This window comes from Brachycentrus maculatus, unplaced genomic scaffold, assembly GCF_059751285.1.
Source record: "Brachycentrus maculatus isolate JH-2025_06_01 unplaced genomic scaffold, ASM5975128v1 h1tg000032l, whole genome shotgun sequence".
Classification (NCBI taxonomy): domain Eukaryota; kingdom Metazoa; phylum Arthropoda; class Insecta; order Trichoptera; family Brachycentridae; genus Brachycentrus; species Brachycentrus maculatus.
In genome coordinates this window covers 506,499-526,032 of record NW_028280786.1, presented here as the reverse complement: position 1 = coordinate 526,032, position 19,534 = coordinate 506,499, and the positions used below count along the sequence as shown (strand labels likewise).

At 30.4% G+C, this 19,534-nt stretch overlaps 2 protein-coding genes across 9 annotated transcripts in view; one reads left to right on the top strand and one right to left on the bottom strand.

Annotated features, from left to right (window-relative positions):
* The window catches only part of LOC148312788 (matrix metalloproteinase-2-like), a 440,260-nt gene extending 423,634 nt beyond the window's left edge, over window positions 1-16,626 (top strand). For all 8 annotated transcript variants that reach the window (XM_088273051.1, XM_088273042.1, XM_088272992.1 and 5 more), the window contains 7 exons: window positions 716-861; window positions 9,020-9,178; window positions 9,812-10,554; window positions 10,845-10,986; window positions 11,082-11,241; window positions 11,910-12,013; window positions 12,516-16,626. In XM_088273051.1, the coding sequence (XP_088129177.1) occupies window positions 716-861; window positions 9,020-9,178; window positions 9,812-10,554; window positions 10,845-10,986; window positions 11,082-11,241; window positions 11,910-12,013; window positions 12,516-12,796 (1,735 nt within the window). In that variant the 3' untranslated portion in view covers window positions 12,797-16,626. The remainder of the gene's footprint in view (window positions 1-715; window positions 862-9,019; window positions 9,179-9,811; window positions 10,555-10,844; window positions 10,987-11,081; window positions 11,242-11,909; window positions 12,014-12,515) is intronic.
* Window positions 16,627-18,483: 1,857 nt separating this feature from the next.
* On the bottom strand, window positions 18,484-18,941 carry LOC148312787 (cytochrome c oxidase assembly protein COX19). The gene has a single exon (XM_088273414.1). The coding sequence runs from the start codon at window positions 18,847-18,849 to the stop codon at window positions 18,577-18,579; it is 273 nt and encodes a 90-aa protein (XP_088129540.1). The 5' UTR covers window positions 18,850-18,941; the 3' UTR covers window positions 18,484-18,576.
* Between the last annotated feature and the right edge of the window lie 593 nt (window positions 18,942-19,534).

Here is a 19,534-nt window from a genome sequence, read left to right as displayed (position 1 = left end):
TGCATCTTATTGACGCATTGTTATCTTGATCGTTACTTACATGAAGGCAATGCGCAATGAACCTCCGTGGTGTAATGGTTAGCGTGTTAGCTAGTGTGCCGGAGGTCCCGGGTTCGATTCTCAGGAGGAGGTGAAAATAAATATTGATGATTTTACACTCTAATATTTATTTAATATTGCCCTGGACCGCAGGAGTGATCATATTTTAAAAATATGTATGGAAAAAATGTTTTTATATATTTTTTAAGTCCTTAACTTTCAATAACAAAATCGATGTTTTTTAAAAAAAATCTTTTACGTAAAATGTTACGTGGATTTAGAGAAAATATAGTTGCTACTTAACGAATATATAAAATAAATAAAACCCTTACCGCACCCCAATGGTGCATAGGGCACTGCGTCATATAAACGCAGCGTTATCTTGATCGTTTACACATGAAGGAAAGGTGATCAGCCCTCGGCTTCAAGTACCAGTCCAGGGTAATATTGAATAAATATTACAGTGAAAAAATCACTCATATTTATTCTTACCCCCCCTGGGAATCGAACCCGGGTCCTCCAGAACGGTAGCCGAGCGTGCTGACCATTACAATACGGAGGCGGACCATTACACTACATTACACTACTTAACGAATACTGGGTTTTAAATAAAGTGGCTACTTAACGAATACTGGGTTTTAAATAAACAAACAGGTAATTTAATTTTGAATTTCAGGAAGTATCATGATGACAACTACCCGTTCGATGGTCGCGGTCAAATTCTGGCGCACGCATTCTTCCCGGGCAGTGGGAGGGGTGGGGACGCACATTTCGACGATGAAGAAGTTTGGTTGCTCAGCGATGCATCGGAAACTGATGACGGTAAGTTCTTAAAATCCTTGAATTTTTTTTTTAATTCAAAGAAATTCCTGTTTAAGTAATATCGCTCACTCCTTAGAAAAAAGGATGAAAGTAGACTGAATGCAGTCGAAATGCGATCTCTTAGAAGAATGTGCAACAAAACGATGTATGATAGATGTGCGAATAGTGAAATAAGGAAGGAATGCAAAGCTGAGATAAGCATTATCGATAAAATTAAGAAAGGTGTGTTGGGATGGTTTGGACATGTAGAACAAATGAGTGAGGAAAGAACGGTAAAACAAATTTATGAGGCGAATGTAAATGTAAAAAAGAGCAGAGGAAGACCGAGAAAATCATGACACGATCAGGTATGCCAAATACTTGAAAGTGGTCAGGTTAGGAGTCGTAACAATCAACTGGTATGTATGAGGAGATGCATGAACGTGGATTTTTTCCATTTTCAGTTGTGTATGTTTTCGAAATGCCCAGAAAATGTACTATATCCTAGCAAAAGTGGCATATTTTTAACTTAATATTTTCCCGCTACAGGGCAGAAAGTGTTGTTTTTGCATTTTAAAGAAAAGGTATTGTTTATTTTTTTTTAAATATCCCTAATATTTTTTAAATGGAGAAAAAACGTTCAGGTTTTACCTAAAAAGATCTGTTGCACAGTAAAAAGTTCAATAAGTGGCTTGATATTTATTTTTAATACATTTTATTACATTCTTAAACTTTAAAAACGATCTCCTGAAAAATCAAGTTTTTTGATATTTGACGTTGTTGAAAGGAGTGAGTGATATATCCGATATTATTTTTCCTGCATGTGAGTTGCAGTGAGATTTCATTCACTGAGGAACGTGTTAATTTTTTTAAATATTTTTACCAACATTATTTTAAATAAGTCCATATCTTTGTACGTATACTATAACACTCTTACAATAAACAATGAATGTTGTTTTTCCAAATAATCAGTTTTGTATTTTAATTATAATACAAAGTTGATGTCTAATTATATTACAATGATTAAAGAAAACACTTGTTTTTTACCACTTGAGTTTTATTATAGACTACATGTTTCAGAAGTTAAACTTCCATCATTCAGATAAACAAGTGTTTTCTTTAATCATTGTAACATGTCTTACCACAAAGTTAATGCCGAAACAATAAATAAAATATCTAATTATATTCATTCATTTACCTTTATTCCAAATATTAAAGGGTGCAAGCCTCTAAGGTTCATATGGAATATACATTATTTTCAATACAATGAAAAAAGGACATTCAAGAAAATATTATAGAAAATAACAGTGTGCTCAAAACAATTTGAAGTGAAATTAAATACATAGGACACACATACACACACAAATACATTGTTCCATTGGTCTTTTTTTATTAATACCTCAACATGCTTGACAAAAAATATTAAAATATCTATATTAAATAAGTCTTGGAATATATAAAGCTAAAGAAAGTACCCAAACTTCCGTATTCTCATCTCAATAAAAACTTATTCATCTTTGTTGAAATATCTATAAAAATCTTTATGTATGCAACTAAGTGGAGAAAAATCAAGTATTATTGAACAATAATGAAATAGACGCTCTCAAAAATGTTGTATTCCTTTAATGCTCATAATAAAGGTAAAAATCCTACTGTTGAATGACTTATAAATGTGTATAAGATGAACCCTTTATTTGTGATATATTTGTTAGTTGAATAAGTTACTAACTTATAAGTTTCTACATGACGCGTCCAGGAAATATTTGACGCAAAATGGTGATAAATTAATTTTTACATTCTGTTCGCTTTTTGGGTATATCACTCCATAACAAACGGTACGTTTTTGCTCTTAGTAAAATAATCAAACAGGACTGAGAAATGTTAAGAAATACGAAAATAGTGCTACCTTTTGGTTATTCCCTAAAATGCGGCTCACTAAACACCCTGTACATGAACCCATGTTGGGGTCCAGAGTCCAGTGCGTTGCGCCTCCAATCGCAATAATCTCCCTCAGATACCTGAACACATTTTTGGACATTCTCTTTTTGCCGGATTCGGAATAATATTTTCCGGCTTATCGCATCCTCTGGTGTTTATCTCCCATGGCAGTTGGCCAACAGGAAGCTGCTGGCCGTTGTTTGCTGTTATCGCTCCCCGTTTCTGTAATTTCGCCTATATTTTGCTACTCCGCCATTTTCAACACTTGATTAACATTATTTACACGCGGAGCTATCCACCAGTGGTACTTCTATTTTGGAGCTGTACTCCTTTTCCATATATGTATTTTCACCAAATTTCTTATCTTGAATGCCAGGTATTAAACGATAGTATTAAAAAATATCTTTGTCATATTGTCTGAGGACATTTTTAATATTAAAATCAAACACTGATTTTTAGGGTCTTCTAAATTGTATATTTTTTTTAAAACACAAAAAATATATATTATATTTTAGTATTCGTCATGACAATTTTTTTGCCTTGTTAATGGACAGTAGTTTGATATTGCCCTAACAAGGCGAACAATTCTCATGACAATTTTTTTTTTTTTTATCTTTTTTTAAATAATATGTACAACTTAGTTGACCCTAAAAATAATTTTTTGATTTCAATATTTAATGTAATACTTATGGAATTCTTCAAATTAAACGCTGAATCAATAATTTTTGTTGTAGCGTACTTGGTATTGGGATTATACTTTAGACGAAAAAATTTAGTAAAAAGTTGGTTTAATAGAGTCCTACATCAAATAAATTGTTGGTAGGAGTAATGCAATGTATTTGTATTATAATAGTGTATAATTATTGATAATTATGTACATACGTTATATGATACGTATTATTTCAACCTTGCCTATACTTACATAACATTATTGATTTATTCATTATAAACCAATTTTCTTTTCGGTGCACGGAATGGGTATACATTTTTAATAAAACACCGTTTTTGTGATTACAATTTTGAAGCATAATTCGATGGAAACTTTTATTATTATTATGATGTATAAAATAACCGTGAACGTTTCCAACTCAATATCACGAGTATAATCGCAGTTGAACCTTTTTCTTGCGAGTTTTGCTTCGTGCTAATCTTATTTGGTATATTATTAAAATGATAAAATTTCCTCAGCACGTCCGATATTTCATTACCATTATTGTGGTTGTTATTAAGTTTTCAACAATATATATGGTATATTGTATAAGTATAAAATCATAAATAAAATCATAGATCAGTTTTTAGTTATTAGAAATTCAACTCTCATAAAAGAAAAAGAATTTATATTTGTATTATAATTTCATAAGTTTGTGAAATTTCCTGGGATGCTAAGACTTCCATCTTCTTTCATATAAACAATATATGTTTCATCTCAAGTTGAGACACCTATAGTAATTAAAAGCTTTTAAATTAATTTGATTAAAAGCTTGACAAAAAAGTGAAAATAAATCGTTTTGTAAGTTTACAAAATTTTGAGTGTGTCCAAATACATTCTTGTTCACAAATCTGGATTATCTCAAATTATAGGAGTTATTTTTTATATTATTTGTTTCTCAACAAAGATGAAGAAGAATATGGAAGTTTGGGCATTTACGGGCCTTACAACCGTCATTGGCTGGTTTAAATCACTTTACACACGTGAATTCTTCCAAGAATTTGAGTGGTGTGGTTGTCAACAATGGGTAAAATTGGTGAATGTTACACGTGTGTAAAGTGATCACTTAATCATGCCTCTGACGGTTGTAAGCCCCGTAAATGCCCAGACTTCCATATTCTTCTTCATTTATGTTGGGATGTCAAAAAAATTACTTTTTTTTAGTATTCTGTAACATGTTATTGGTTCTATAGATGCCAACTTATGTTGGAAAGACTTATTAACTATTGTATACCAATCAAGGCACGAGCCTTATCCGCGTGATATATTAGAGAGCTTTAAATTTTTTGGATAATCTGAAGAATGGAGTGCAGTTATTAAATCAGTTTCATATTGAACTAAGGCCGGCGGAGTCGCGCTCTCGGGGCTTACAAAAGAATTAATTTCTTTCAGGGATCGAATTTTCAAAGGAAATCCCCATTTTGTTCGCGTCGAGGAATAATGAAATTAGCGCATCTTACGGACGCTGACGCGACGTTTTTCTCGGCTCCATTAATAAGTAATCTGATAGATTGATTGAATATTGAACACTCAATCATATCTGAAAAGGCTGTATTTTTACTACCCTGTTTTTAGAGGAAATTAGCAGACATTTTAATAATTAACGTTTGTTCTTTGTCCAAAATTTCAAATATAAAAGGGATAATTTACAACAAAAATCTACTCTTTTTTTGTGAAATATGTTTCACGATTACTTACTTACGTATACACACAACACACACATACACATATATTTTCACATACTCATTGACTGCTGTGATGTATTTTCTAATTTTGTCTATTTATTTAAATATAAAAGTCGAATCCGATAACTATATTTATTATTTCCATTTAAAAAAAAATAATAGAAATTAGGGGAATTAGTCTATTAAAATAATCGAAACATTTACTTCCTGATACCGCAAGTAAAAATAGCCAGTTGGTGTTCAAAACACGTGACCGATTCCAATTTGTTACGAGAATAATTCCGCTCACAAACGCGTGTGTTTGCAAAATGTGAAATAACCACGAAGTCTCAGATTGATCATTCTTTTCCGAACTAAAAAAAATATTTTTATAATACATGTGAACTTCTCTCGTAAAAAACTGTGAAAGAAAAGTTACATAGAAGTTCTCTTACCGGCGACTGCTTCTCCGCATATCTGACTTCATTGATATTTATAATTCATATTGTGTTGTTCTATAATTCTAATAATAAAATTCGTGAGATTCGGATCTAAAAATGTTACCCCAATGGCTGAAGAGGAATTTAAAAACTGACTACGCTTTCGTGTTTATAGTTATGTGTTTATCAACATTAGGTTAGAACTAACATATTCCCCCCTTCTTGTACGCATATTACACACAGAGGAATACATATGGTGCTATTCTGCTACTGATCTGTTTATGTTAAAAGACAGAGATCAGCCAGCTGAATACATATAGGCAAAAATATGATCAATATTCAAAAGGAATCCACCCTCCAGTCTCTGAGCTAGCCCCCTAATTGATCATGTTTACACCCTTTTACTTATTCGTCACATATTTGGTTGAGAGATGCATTGAAATAAATTTTTGAATTCTAAATTAATTTTTGAATAAAATAACAATATATACGATATAAAGGTATTATTTTACAAATTTTAAACTATTCATTTTCATTTTATCAATTCTCAAACAGAATTACTTTTATTTGACAAATTATATTGACAAGAAATCAGGCGTAACAAAAAGTGGTCTTTTTCCCTTGTTTATTTGAATAAAACTTGATTTGAATATAAAAATATAATGTAAAAAGAACATTTTTTCATAAACTTGATCAAGTTTTATTATTATTTAATTCAATTAAAATATTATCGCTCTAAAAACAACTAGAATTGAAAATTTATTTACAAATGGCATGTCTTAAAAAAATTAACTATAATAGAATAATAGCAGATCAACATTTAATGATTTGATGATAATGTGGTATTTCCAAAAAATAAATTACAAGTTTGTTAGATTTTCTTAAACATTGATGCAATCACTTAAATGTAAACGTTTTTCTTAAATAATTTAATCTGATTAAAATCAAAGAGAAATTATTTTAACTATGAATGCAGGTACATATACGAAAACTGCCAAAATTCTGAAAGGCGTATTTTTGTAAAACATAGTAGATAGTACTTTTTACATATTTTTATTATACCTTTAAAATTTAGGAAGGTAGCAGAATCGGCCTTATAATCTATTTTCCTTGTATATATCGTATGAGTTTATTGACTGAATTCTGAAACCAACCCTGTAGTGGTTGAAATAGTTTTATTTATATAAATCCTTTTGCATATGGTATTTACAAGAGACGAGTACAGTCAAAATTTATTTATTTATATATTTAGTAATACCTACTTATGGTACATGTTCGATTATTCTGTTTTTAATCTTCGTTTGAATTATAAACATACTCTATTAAAGCGAAGTGAAGAAAAAAAACATAAGATACTAGCATACTGTACTAATTTAAATTTATTTATTTAAAATAAACATAGCAAAGATTGTGAATCACTTTATATAATATTACTACTTTATGAAGAGCATCATAAGAAAAGTTTGAAGAAAACAGTATGAGGATTGCGATTACAGTGAATAGTTAACAAGTTATTTATCGCGTAGTGTAGATAAATTTAACATTACTTTTGGACTTATATTTCTAACGAGTATATAAGAAATCAATAGGTGTAAAAAGGAAGTAAAAAGGAAGAAAAAAGGAAGATGATACCTACAAAAAACACTTTTTGGTGTCTTTACTTTATTTTATTTATGATATATCGCTCACTCCTTTCAAGAACGTCATAAATCAAAAAACTTGATTTTTCAGGAGAACATTTTTAAAGTTTAAAAATATAATATGTACAATGTATTAAAAATAAATATCAAGCCACTTACTGAACTATTTATTGTGCAACAGATCTTTTTAGGTAAAACCTGAAGGTTTTTTCTCCATTTGAAACATTTAGGAGAACATTTTTAAAGTTTAAAAATATAATATGTACAATGTGAATTGTACTGAACTATTTATTGTGCAACAGATCTTTTTAGGTAAAACCTGAAGGTTTTTTCTCCATTTGAAACATTCAGGAGAACATTTTTAAAGTTTAAAAATATATTATGTACAATGTATTAAAAATAAATATCAAGCCACTTACTGAACTATTTACTGTGCAACAGATCTTTTTAGGTAAAACCTGAAGGTTTTTTCTCCATTTGAAACATTTAGGAGAACATTTTTAAAGTTTAAAAATATAATATGTACAATGAATATGTACTGAACTATTTATTGTGCAACAGATCTTTTTAGGTAAAACCTGAAGTTTTTTCTCCATTTGAAACATTCAGGAGAACATTTTTAAAGTTTAAAAATATAATATGTACAATGTATTAAAAATAAATATCAAGCCACTTACTGAACTATTTACTGTGCAATTTAAAAAAACAATTAAACAATACCTTTTTTTCAAAATGAAAAAACAACACTTTCTGCCCAGTAGCGGGTAAATGTTAAGTTAAAAATATGCCTCTTTTGCTGGGATAAAGTACATTTTCTGGGCATTCCGAAAACATGCACAACTGAAAATTGACGATTTTTGATTTGTGACGTTCTTGAAAGGAGTGAGCGATATTTATTTTTACTGAATACAAGTAATTTTATATTACAAGTAATTCAATCTATCTACACTACTTAGTTAAAATGTTAAATTATATAATAAAATAACAACAAAAAGTTAAAAATATGAGATTCTTTAAAATTTAAACGTAGTTCTTAAAAAAATTTACGTTAAAAAATATGAAGCCTAGAATCGTAATTGCGGGTTCTAATAATAACAATCAAAACCTCCCTTTTATATTGCTTTATTATTATTATAAATATTATAATTTAACAGTTCTTAATCTATTTCGACTGTCCGAACTCTATTTATGTTATCTGATGAATTAAATTGCTAAATAACAGAATCGCTATGTATTTTAGTATTTAGTAAATATACATATCGCTCACTCCTTTCAAGAACGTCATAAATCAAAAATCGACAATTTTCAGTTGTACATGTTTTCGGAATGCCCAGAAAATGTACTATATCCAAGCAAAAGAGGCATATTTTAAAGTTAATATTTACCCGCTACAGGGCAGAAAATTTTGTTTTTTCATTTTGAAGAAAAGGTATTGTTTTATTATTTTTTTAAATAAACTAAATATTTTTCAAATGGAGAAAAAACCTTCAGGTTTTACCTAAATAGATCTGTGGCATAGTAAAAAGTTCAATAAGTGGCTTGATATTTATTTTTAATACATTGTGTTATATTTTTAAACTTTAAAAACGTTCTCCTGAAAAATCAAGTTTTTTGATTTATGACGTTTTTGAAAGGAGTGAGCGATATGTAAATTATAAAAAAATTTAAATGTATGTTTTTCATTAAAGAAATCAAATCTTGAGTTTTCTATGTTTTCAATATATTATACATTTTCAAAATAAAGCACTTTTGTATCAATCACAACACTAAGATTTCTTTTTTTTTCAGGTACATCACTATTTGCAGTCGCTGCTCATGAATTTGGACATTCCCTCGGTCTCAGCCATAGCTCTGTAGAAGGTGCCCTTATGTACCCTTGGTACCAGGGCCTGAAACCTAACTTCCAGCTTCCTGAAGATGATCGCCTGGGTATCCAGAATATGTATGGTATGTTAAAAATATGATATATTTAATTTTTGTAAGATAAAATATATGGGAATCCATACAATAAACATATCAATCATCAATAAACCCAAGTTCATGGTTAATGATATTTCAAAAAGTTGGGCCTTCTTAGATCTCAGCTCATAGTTGGCGGGATTGAAAATCTGTCGTCTGAGTATACTATCGGTCTTAATTGGTGATTAATAATATATTTGTTTAAAGTGCATAGAGCCCTCTCATGACTTATATAGGCTATCTATTGGTATACCCTGATTTATCCGAAACATACCATTCATCGAGTTAACCCACAATGTATCAAATTCTACAATATTAAACAAAGACACTTTTTGAAGGCTTCTAAAATGGCCCTAATAAATCAAGTTGAAACACAAAATATTAGTTGTAGTCATGAATATTTTCAATAATAATATTCAGAATAAATGTCATCCAAGTATGAAATGGACTTAATAAGAGTAAGCTGAATACCCAACATACCCAAATATTGAATTACTGCAACAGAAAAAAATCTCACAAACTCATCTGACAACCCTATATGTACCATACTTTTGTAGGTAGGTACCTTTTATACATGATTATACTTATTTTAGAAGTTAACTCATATTTTATTGATTGCAGGTGTCAAGGAAGGAAGAATGTGGGGGAAAATACCAGCTAACCTACCGACTGAAGCTCCGAGAGTATACACGACTGCAAAGCCAGAAGTCCGCCCTGAACGACCTCGGTACCCAGTTCACTATCCAGATCGGTACCCTGACTCGGGATACCCTAGATACAGACCAACCCCAGCACCAAGAAGGCCGACATACACCGAGAGAACGCCCGAACGAAGACCAGAATATCCCGTGCGACCTAGATACCCTGATCAAAGACCGCAATATCCGGATCAAAGACCGCAATACCCTGATCAAAGACCGCAATATCCTGAAAGACCAGCTGTAAGACCAGAACACACACCTCCTAGGACCTATCCGGATAGATGGCCGAATCATGCAACAGCAAGACCTCAAGTACCTGAAAGAACTCCTGACGAACATCCCGATAGAAGAACTCACAAACATTATCCAGAAAGCAAACCTCATCATCCACACTCTACGGCGAGACCTCACACCCCACACACTACTTCTACAGAACATCCTTACTATCCCAATAAGCCTGAAAACCCTAGAAAACCGCATGCTCCTAAAAAACCTTATTATCACCCTGACAAGCCTTGGAGACCTGACAGGTTTCCCGAGAAACGACCTTCTACTGAAGTTACTCCAACTGCCGAGACCAAAGCCCCCAAACCTGACTCTTGCAATACTAACTATGATGCTGTGGCATTAATCAGAGGAGAAGTCTTCATTTTTAAGTCACAAGTGAGTATTATATCATGCGTTAATTATTCATATGTACAAAATTATTTCATTTATAAATTATTCATTTGAAAAAAACCCAAACTGATTATAGCCACTCTGGTTTACATCTTTATTTATTTCAACACCACGTTTTTACTATTCTCCATAAACGATTAGCTCTTAACAACTTATGCCTTTATCCATTAAATAAAACCAACTGATAACATTTATATAATTGTACTAGTCAATGGCATATTTTTCAAAAATGTGATTGTACCAATAATACATTATTATTTTGATTATTTCTGCAGTATTTGTGGCGCATTGGGGATATGGGAGTTATGGAGGGATTCCCGACATTCATCAACCGAATGTGGAGCGGTTTGCCAGAGAACCTCACTCATGTCGACGCTGTATATGAAAGACCAGATCGAAAAATTGTTTTCTTCATTGGTTAGTTTATACATATATTCCTATTCAGTGATAAAAATATTTATAAAATGTAATATTATACCACGGAAAACGTCTTATAAATAATACTTTTGCAGGAAAACAATACTATGTCTTCAACGCAAACAGGCTTGAAGAAGGATACCCAAAGGATTTGAGCAACTTGGGGCTTCCGTATACCTTAGAGCATTTGAATGCTGCAATGGTTTGGGGACACAATGGCAAAACCTACTTCTACAATGAAACAATGTATTGGAAGTAAGTTCAAATATTATTCAAATTTCATTTGCCTTTTTGCCAATTACTTGAAAAAGAATATATATGTTTGATGAATATTTTAGGAAGAAGAGACCTCAGAGTATTTCTTCACTCAGAACCTAAAATACTATAAAAGTGGCATTAGTTGGAATAAATCTTTAGCTAAATTTAAAGTGTATCCACTTTTAATTAATGTTTTACTCAGTAAATACCACTATTTCTTAAAATGTACTGTGACACGTGTTTCGATGCATTCGGCATCATTTTCAAACACGTACCGTACGGTGTTTGAAAATTATGCGGAATGCATCGAAACACGTATCACTGTAGATTTTAAGAAATAGTGGTATTTATCAAGTAAAATATTAATTGAAAATGGATAGATTTTACCACAAAGTAACTGCCGAATCAATTAATGAAATTTAAAGTGTTGCCATCTTAAATCATTAATCATAAAAACAACTTTATATTAATCACTAAAACTCAAGAAAAAAGTATATTTTAAGAGTAAAGATTAATATTAACATTCAGAAATTTTAGCTTAACACATTGTTTTTTTATTTAAATCTCAAAAATTTTAATTCAACTCATTTCCCGTGTATTAAAAATAATAAAATATGTATACATTTTTTTCCATGATATGAATTTGACAATGAACTTAATTGCAGGTTTGATGAAGACATCGGAAGAGTTGAATTGGACTATCCACGAGGTATGTCAATGTGGAAAGGTGTTGGAAACAACATTGATACAGTATTCCAATGGAAAGATGGTAATTTATATTTTTGATTCTTACAGACAAAGACTAGTTCATTAAGTAGGAATATGTTAACCAATCCCAGCATTTCAAAAGATTTTATTACAAATGAGGGCAAAGTCATTTGACAATGTAATCACCCGCTAGGTATCATCTTTGTCCGCCTCTGTAGTGTAATGGGCCCAGCACGCAGGGCGACCATACAGGAGGCCCCGGGTTCGATTCCCAGGGGGGGTCAAATAAATATATGTAATTTTTTCACTATAATATTTATTCAATACCACCCTGGACTGCTACACTGATCACCTTTCCTTCATGTGTTAACAATCAAGATAACACTGTGTTTATATGATGCCATGCCCTAGCACCATCGGGTGCAAATAAGGGTTTTTTAAAACTATCATTTCATAATCTTGAATTTTATTCCATCTTATTCTAAACTGAATTTTACAAAATAAATATTTCTTTATTTATAAATGCTGCAAATGCTGCTATACTGAAATTTATTTATTTACAGGTAAAACATATTTCTTCAAAGGAAAAGGTTTTTGGAAATTCAATGATTTGCACATGAGAGTTGAAAATGAAAAACAAATTTTATCTGGTCCATTCTGGATGGGATGTCGGTATCCGGGAGAAGACGACTACTCGGTTGGAAATAAACAGCCTTACCACGGTCTCCCTCCATCACCAACTAGCACCTTCGATATGTCAATGGGACACTCCATCACTCACAATCCATTTAGTTTATTGTTAGCGATAATAATATATTTTATCCTGAACACAGAATTAACGTGAACTATGAACGTATGAAATATTATAACTTGTAAAGCCTTTACAAGGAAATAATCTTTACTTTGGCCGGGAAATTTAAAGAGTATTTAAATTTTGGTTAGTTAATTTTATATCCATATAAAAACCAATCACTCCTACGTAGACTATCATACATATCTTTAAAAACTTGTAGATGTGAACTGAAATGGTTAATATTAAAATCCAGTGAAAGAAAGACATTCAGCAAACAGTAAGTAACAGTAACTTCAAGCCCATTTAACATTTACAAAATATGAGATACTAAATATGATGTTTGTATTAACAGTTGTTTTTTCACCTGTTAATGAGAACATTTGTAGTTCTCAAATCTAGTCATGTGCTCAAAAGTGGTCTTATACAAGTGCTTTATTTTTATATTTGAATCTTTTAAAAACAAAAAATTAAACTGTACCAAAAAGCACTGACTAAACGTGGTACTTCTACTTATGATAAATTAAACTTACTTAAAAGTATTACTGTGTTATTATTGTTTCAATTTATCACAAATAGCTTTTATTCACCTCAAGCAAATAAATAAATCAATAAATTAATTGTTCTCATCTGGAAAGACTGTTCGTATTTTGTCCGAAACAGACTATCAAGTTGATTTTTTTCAGTTTATTTCTATCGAAACTAGTAGTGTTAAATTAAAACCACAGTGAAATACTTATACTTTTCACTTATTTTATTCATTCATAAGAAATAAAGAGTACTACAATATGAATCCCATTAATAGAAAATATATTTATTTATATTATCTTTAAACTCAAACTAAATTAATAAGTAAAAATAATTATCTTACAACTTTCCACATTAGTTTGTACAGTTAAAAATATACAAAAAACTTTTATATCATTGTCAACTAAAAATAAAAATGGTAAAATCTGCGTAGGAGAGATTGAAACATGAATTGTATTTTTTCAATTACATTATTTTTAACCTTGTTAACAGTTTTATCTTTAAAATCAATGGCATCAAAAACTTGTAATTTTATTTACCAGTTAAGAATAAAACATTTTCATAAAAAAATTATTTTAAATAATGTTTAGAATTAAGTATACTAATTGCGTAATACGCTTACATTCAGCAAGATCATTTTGGTACCTACTTCGAGTATCTAAGTGCTGTATTCATATATGACAAGTAATTTAATATTTTTGTACTTCTTAATTTACAAAAGACAATATTTGAATGGAAAAATATACTTACCATATTACATTGATTATGAAATGCACCTTTTTTCTATTTTAATATCTCTGTATTTTTAGAGAGTCTTATTCTTGGTGTAATATTAGCAATAACAATCATTTTATATTTTGCAATAAAGTATTTATAATTATTTTTATTTATTTTATACTTCTAGCTTAAAAAATCAAAGGTGCTTCTTATTATTGGTGGCGTCTCATAATCTGTGTAATACGGTTTTTGTGAATTATTAATAATTTTTCTGTGATTTGTAAAAAGCTTATACAAATATCCCAAAAAATGTATGCATCATTTGTTAATACACCATACCAGTTATATACTAGACAATCTATCAATTTGAGCCGTAGGAACTAAAAAATATACTTACATATTTGTTTTTAATCTGCAGGTTTAATATCAGATGTTTTAATTAATATATACAGTACATTCTCTGTATTCCAATGTACATATGTATAAACTTGCTACATTTGACTTCCTGCAGCAAGGTCAATCGGTAGTATGCTCATTGTGCACGGTACGGCTGTCCCACAGATCTAACGGTGCAATTGATGTCCTGATATTAGTTGACCATGATATTGGTCAATGAATTAGTAATGATTTCTTGGAGGTCAATAGTTGACAGATGATTGCTGTCAGGAACTTTTTGGACTGTACTTGAGATGAACTTCTAAAACCACTAAATTTACCATCATCCAAAATTTGTATACATTTTTCGGGAAAATTATAGTATACATCTTAAATACTTAAAATTCATTGCCGTACAAATTCTGATCTCTGCTAAATTACGGTACAAGATTGTTTTTAATAAAAATTGACAGCTCTTTCTAGCAATTTTTTAAAAATAAACATGTAAATAAGTTTCCAATAAAATATAATTTGATGGATTCGCATTTATTGATAAACAAACAACAACAAAAATATTACTTTTAATTTATGTGAAGTACTTTTAGCATAATATATTAGTATAATGAAGACTGCATTATAATGAATGCTATGTGCAATCAAAATTCGATTTGATTTGTTTACTTAGTGCGTTTTTTTAATCTTTGTTTACTATAAAAATAGATCATTTCTTATTTCCAACAAAAAATAAGAATATTCCAGAATGTAATTATTTACTAGTATTATTTTACTGCCTTTAGTTTAGTTATTTGAATATTTAGTTAGTAAAATTATTTCTTATTTAATAGTTAATTTGTCTATTTTATTTTATTGAATTATTAAGAAATACTTTATTTTTTCTTCTTTTAATATGTTTAAGTACTAAGGTACAGTGTCTAGTCTAAACTGCAAATTATAACCAATAAATTCTTTGACTTTTGATGTTACATAACAAACTGTACAGACTCAATATTAAATGGAAATATTTCATAAAAACTAACATTGTCAGTATGTGTATTTACAGATGTTTATTTTAACAACATGTAAGTATTATTAAAAACTTGTACTTTATCTCTTCACTGTGAAGCCTTTATTTTCATACTTCATAATAGCGCAGAATCAAAAAACTGGATCATCTTCCTGTTTTAATTTTCTATATGGAAAGTTATGAGACAGCAAGATCATTGCAGTAAAAAAATCTAGGCAATATTTAATCCTACACTAAATATGGCCACTTCATACATATATTGTTTGTCTATGTTTTAAATTACATAGTTTATTTTAATTTATATATGTGTGTTGCTATCAAAATCATTACTTTATTTTTTTAAATTTAAGTAGAGTTTAAACTTTGTAAAACCCATTACTTTTACCCAAGTGATTCAATAAGTAATAAAATAAATAATTTTCATATGAAACTATGAGTAGTATCATTTTTTATATGGGATATAAGCTTTTTAAAGGTAATTAACAAGTTTTAATTTTGAATGCCCATTTTTACCAATAATTGTGCTTATACAAATTTTATAAAAATAAATAAATAAAAATAAAAAACTTTAAATACATTTCAAAAAGTATGTATGTTTAATTTTATAGGTATATTCTTTGAAAATATATTCCTTTTAGTAGTCAGACTAAATATAATCAAAAGCCTGAAAAAATATAATAATGGTAAATAACACTTTATCGATTTGCAATAAATGTATATTGTCCCTTTGCAAATGGTCTTAATTGATATGCTAGTATTTAATTTAAATATCTAAATCAGAATGTGCAAAAGAGGTTTTCTAGACTATATCAAGTTAAAATTGCTGTTTTTTAAAGCATCGTTGAAAACTGTGATATTTTTGTGTTTTTTCGTTCTTCTAACTCGATTATTTAAGAGATAAAAATGTATTTTGCAAAAAAGGTGAATATTATTCATGGATAAATGAAAAAGAAAATAAACTTCAGTTTATTTAATTCAGCTAAACTTGTTAATGAATGACAAATTCTTTTAATATGAACGCACACCATAATAGCTATGTATAATTCATTAAAAAAATAATTATTTATGATGTATTTTATTATTCTACTCTTATTATTCTGTGTAAAATATAAGCAATATTTTTTTTATAAATAAATAAAAACTACTAATCTTCATTGTGGCACTATGCCTATAAGAATTATTATAACCATGACATACTAAAGTAAACATAAACAATAAATTTTTTACTTAACTATATCTCGAAAAACTATTGTTTGCTTTAAAATCCTTTCCTTATCATTTGAATAAACATGTTATTTTTTTATTTTAATTTCAAAAGTTTGTACAAGTTTTGTCCGCCAACGACTTTTTTTCTGGTGAATTTTTTTCAGATTGGTAAGTAGTTGATGTCTACAGCAAAACACATATTTATAGCCCACATTTCAATCAATATATTGTAATTAAATGCAACAATATTCCATAAAATTTGATAGTTGGCGTTTTCCTATCTCAGTACCAAGTTCAAAAAAGCCACAGTGGCAATAATGTCTCAGTGCTATCCAGGGGTAGGCTGCAGGGGGCTCGGAAGGGCTCGCGCGAGCCTTTTGTTAAATTTGACTTGGGCCGGCGAGCCCCTTGTGAAATTAAGAGAAATCAATGTTCGCTGATTAAATCAGTAATCTACCATAAAAAAGTCATGTCTATATTTTGTCTTTTGATGTGAATATTGAGTATTTTATTTTATTATTTTCATTACTATGTATTTTAATTAGTTGAAACTAAATGATATAACTCCTACCTCCTCCCACCCCCTCCCACTTCCGCGAGCCCCTTGTTGAAAAATTGGCAGCCTACCCCTGGTGCTATCTATAGAATTTTATTATTATAAAAGCAATAAATTTATATTTATTATTTAAAATAGCATATTTTATAGAATGGACAAGTAAACATTTTTACTAAAAAAATAATCAAGTGCGTAGAATATGACATGAGCGCAAGAACGCAGGTCTTAATTGTATGTGGGATAGGCAATATAGGATCAATACTATCAATTTAGGAAACGGAAAAGAACAATAGCAGCATTGGCTAAGGCACTCCGGGTAACATACCCAATGCATTCTACAGTAATATGTACGAGTCTGATGAGGTTGACATATTACCTAGACGTTTATGTGACAGTACATAGACCATATACTCCGCATGCCCGAGTGCCTTAATCAAGCTTGCCTCTTTTACATGGCATCAGGTTCGCTCCGCCCAGGACGACCCCTGCTGACAATTCGGCAGTCGGCAGTTCTCGCCTGAACTTCAGGATGCGGACCTGACTTGGGAGGACGCAAAGGAGCTGGCAGCCGACTTAAAAGCCTGGAGATGAATTATGGACTCCATATGCTCCACATAAGGAGCGGATATGGTTTATGAAGAATTATGTGGCAGAATATTCCATAACATTGAGTCTACTCTTGTAGATATTTGTCAGTCTTTTCTCTTGAAAAGGCATGTTTCAGGATCAGGTACAGTGCCAATAAGCAATTCCCGATAGATTGAGAACTGATAATAAGTCATTTTACAGCACAATATTCAATGATATATTTTCCTTAACTGACATCCAAAGTATACTACTTACCTCACCTTCATTTTATTCACAATCAAGATAATGCTGCAATATCTAATGCAATGCAATATGCACATTACAATAGGGAACAAAAAAGTATAAAACGACATGTTATAATTATTTATTAAAAAGTAAGGTGACCATTCATACTAGTTTTACTTCATTTCCTTTATAGTAATAATTATTTTTCTCCTGTTAACACATTGTTTGCCAGGAACACTTAAAAGCGTCTTTAATGTACTGTTGGTAGAGAGCGAGAGACGATTATAAGGTTCTATTTGCTTACATTTGGTAGAGTGCAAGAGACGCCAAAAACCATTGTCGAGATTAGAATTCGGTTTGCGGTTACTTGGGATTAGTATACTGAGGGTCGGATGGCAGACTGTTTAAAAACTGTTAGTAAAAAAAACAGGTTGCCTATAGTGATCAAAAGTCTAACCACCCCAGCCTTATAGCAAGCACAATATCAAATATATATTTTTTTTTAAATAAAAGACAAAAAAAAACATTTAAAGATTTTTTTCATTAAATTTATAATTAAAATAACATCACTAAGTAAATCACAAATATACAAAACTAAGATGAACACAGGTAAGGTTAGGATTCTGTGGCTTTTTGGGAAGTATTTTCAGTTTCGTGGAAACCAAGTTTTTGCCATTCTTCTCTCGCCATGAGGTTGTTATCCATTCGACACTCTAAATAGTCTTTAGCTTCACTTCTGCACGCAGAATTATCATTATTGTTGCTGGATAAACAAATCATATATTTTAACATAAATTTCTTGCATTGCCCTTCATGATCCAAGGGAAAACTGCCCTTGTCTGGTGGACTTGGTGTAAATAATTTCTGACCAAATGTCATTGACGACATTGCCTAATAATTTGTTAAAATAAGTAAAGGAAAATAACTTCAAAACAATTCGGGAAGGAACCCGAAAACAAAACGTCAAACCTCAAACGTCAAATGCAATTTGATCATAGATTATACACGAATTTGTTTGAAAACTTCTTCTTTTTATTTTTTATGGCATTTCACCCTTGAAGAGTGTTTTAGCCAGTGTCGAGTTATTTTTTTATTTACACTTTTTTATATTTAATTTCAAAATATCAGTAAGGTTAGTTTGATTAGACATGTAAGTTTGTTTAGAGAGTTATTTTTTGTCATGGGCATCACAATAGTTTTGCCGTAAGTAAAATATTATTTTCTTTACCAAAACGAGAACGTCATCGATATTTAGTTCATTCACATTTACTGGGTCCCCAGAATAAATGACCTTTTGCCGTAGAATTCACCTCCTCTTTTCCTGCTTTGCCGCAAAGGCTCAAAATCTGGGAAACAGTAATTTCTTTTATTTAATGACAGGGTGTAGGAAAGAAGCTCTCAGTATTGTGACGGTTCTGATTTTTGATTTTCTGTTGAATATCAAAGATTTTATAAACATGAACATTATCAATTGCACACAAATTTATTAACAGAGGAGGGAAAGGTAAGTATTTGGGTAGGTACTGTGTGTGAGTTTTTTTTGTGTTGATATATTGTACTGCCAGTTGCAAAA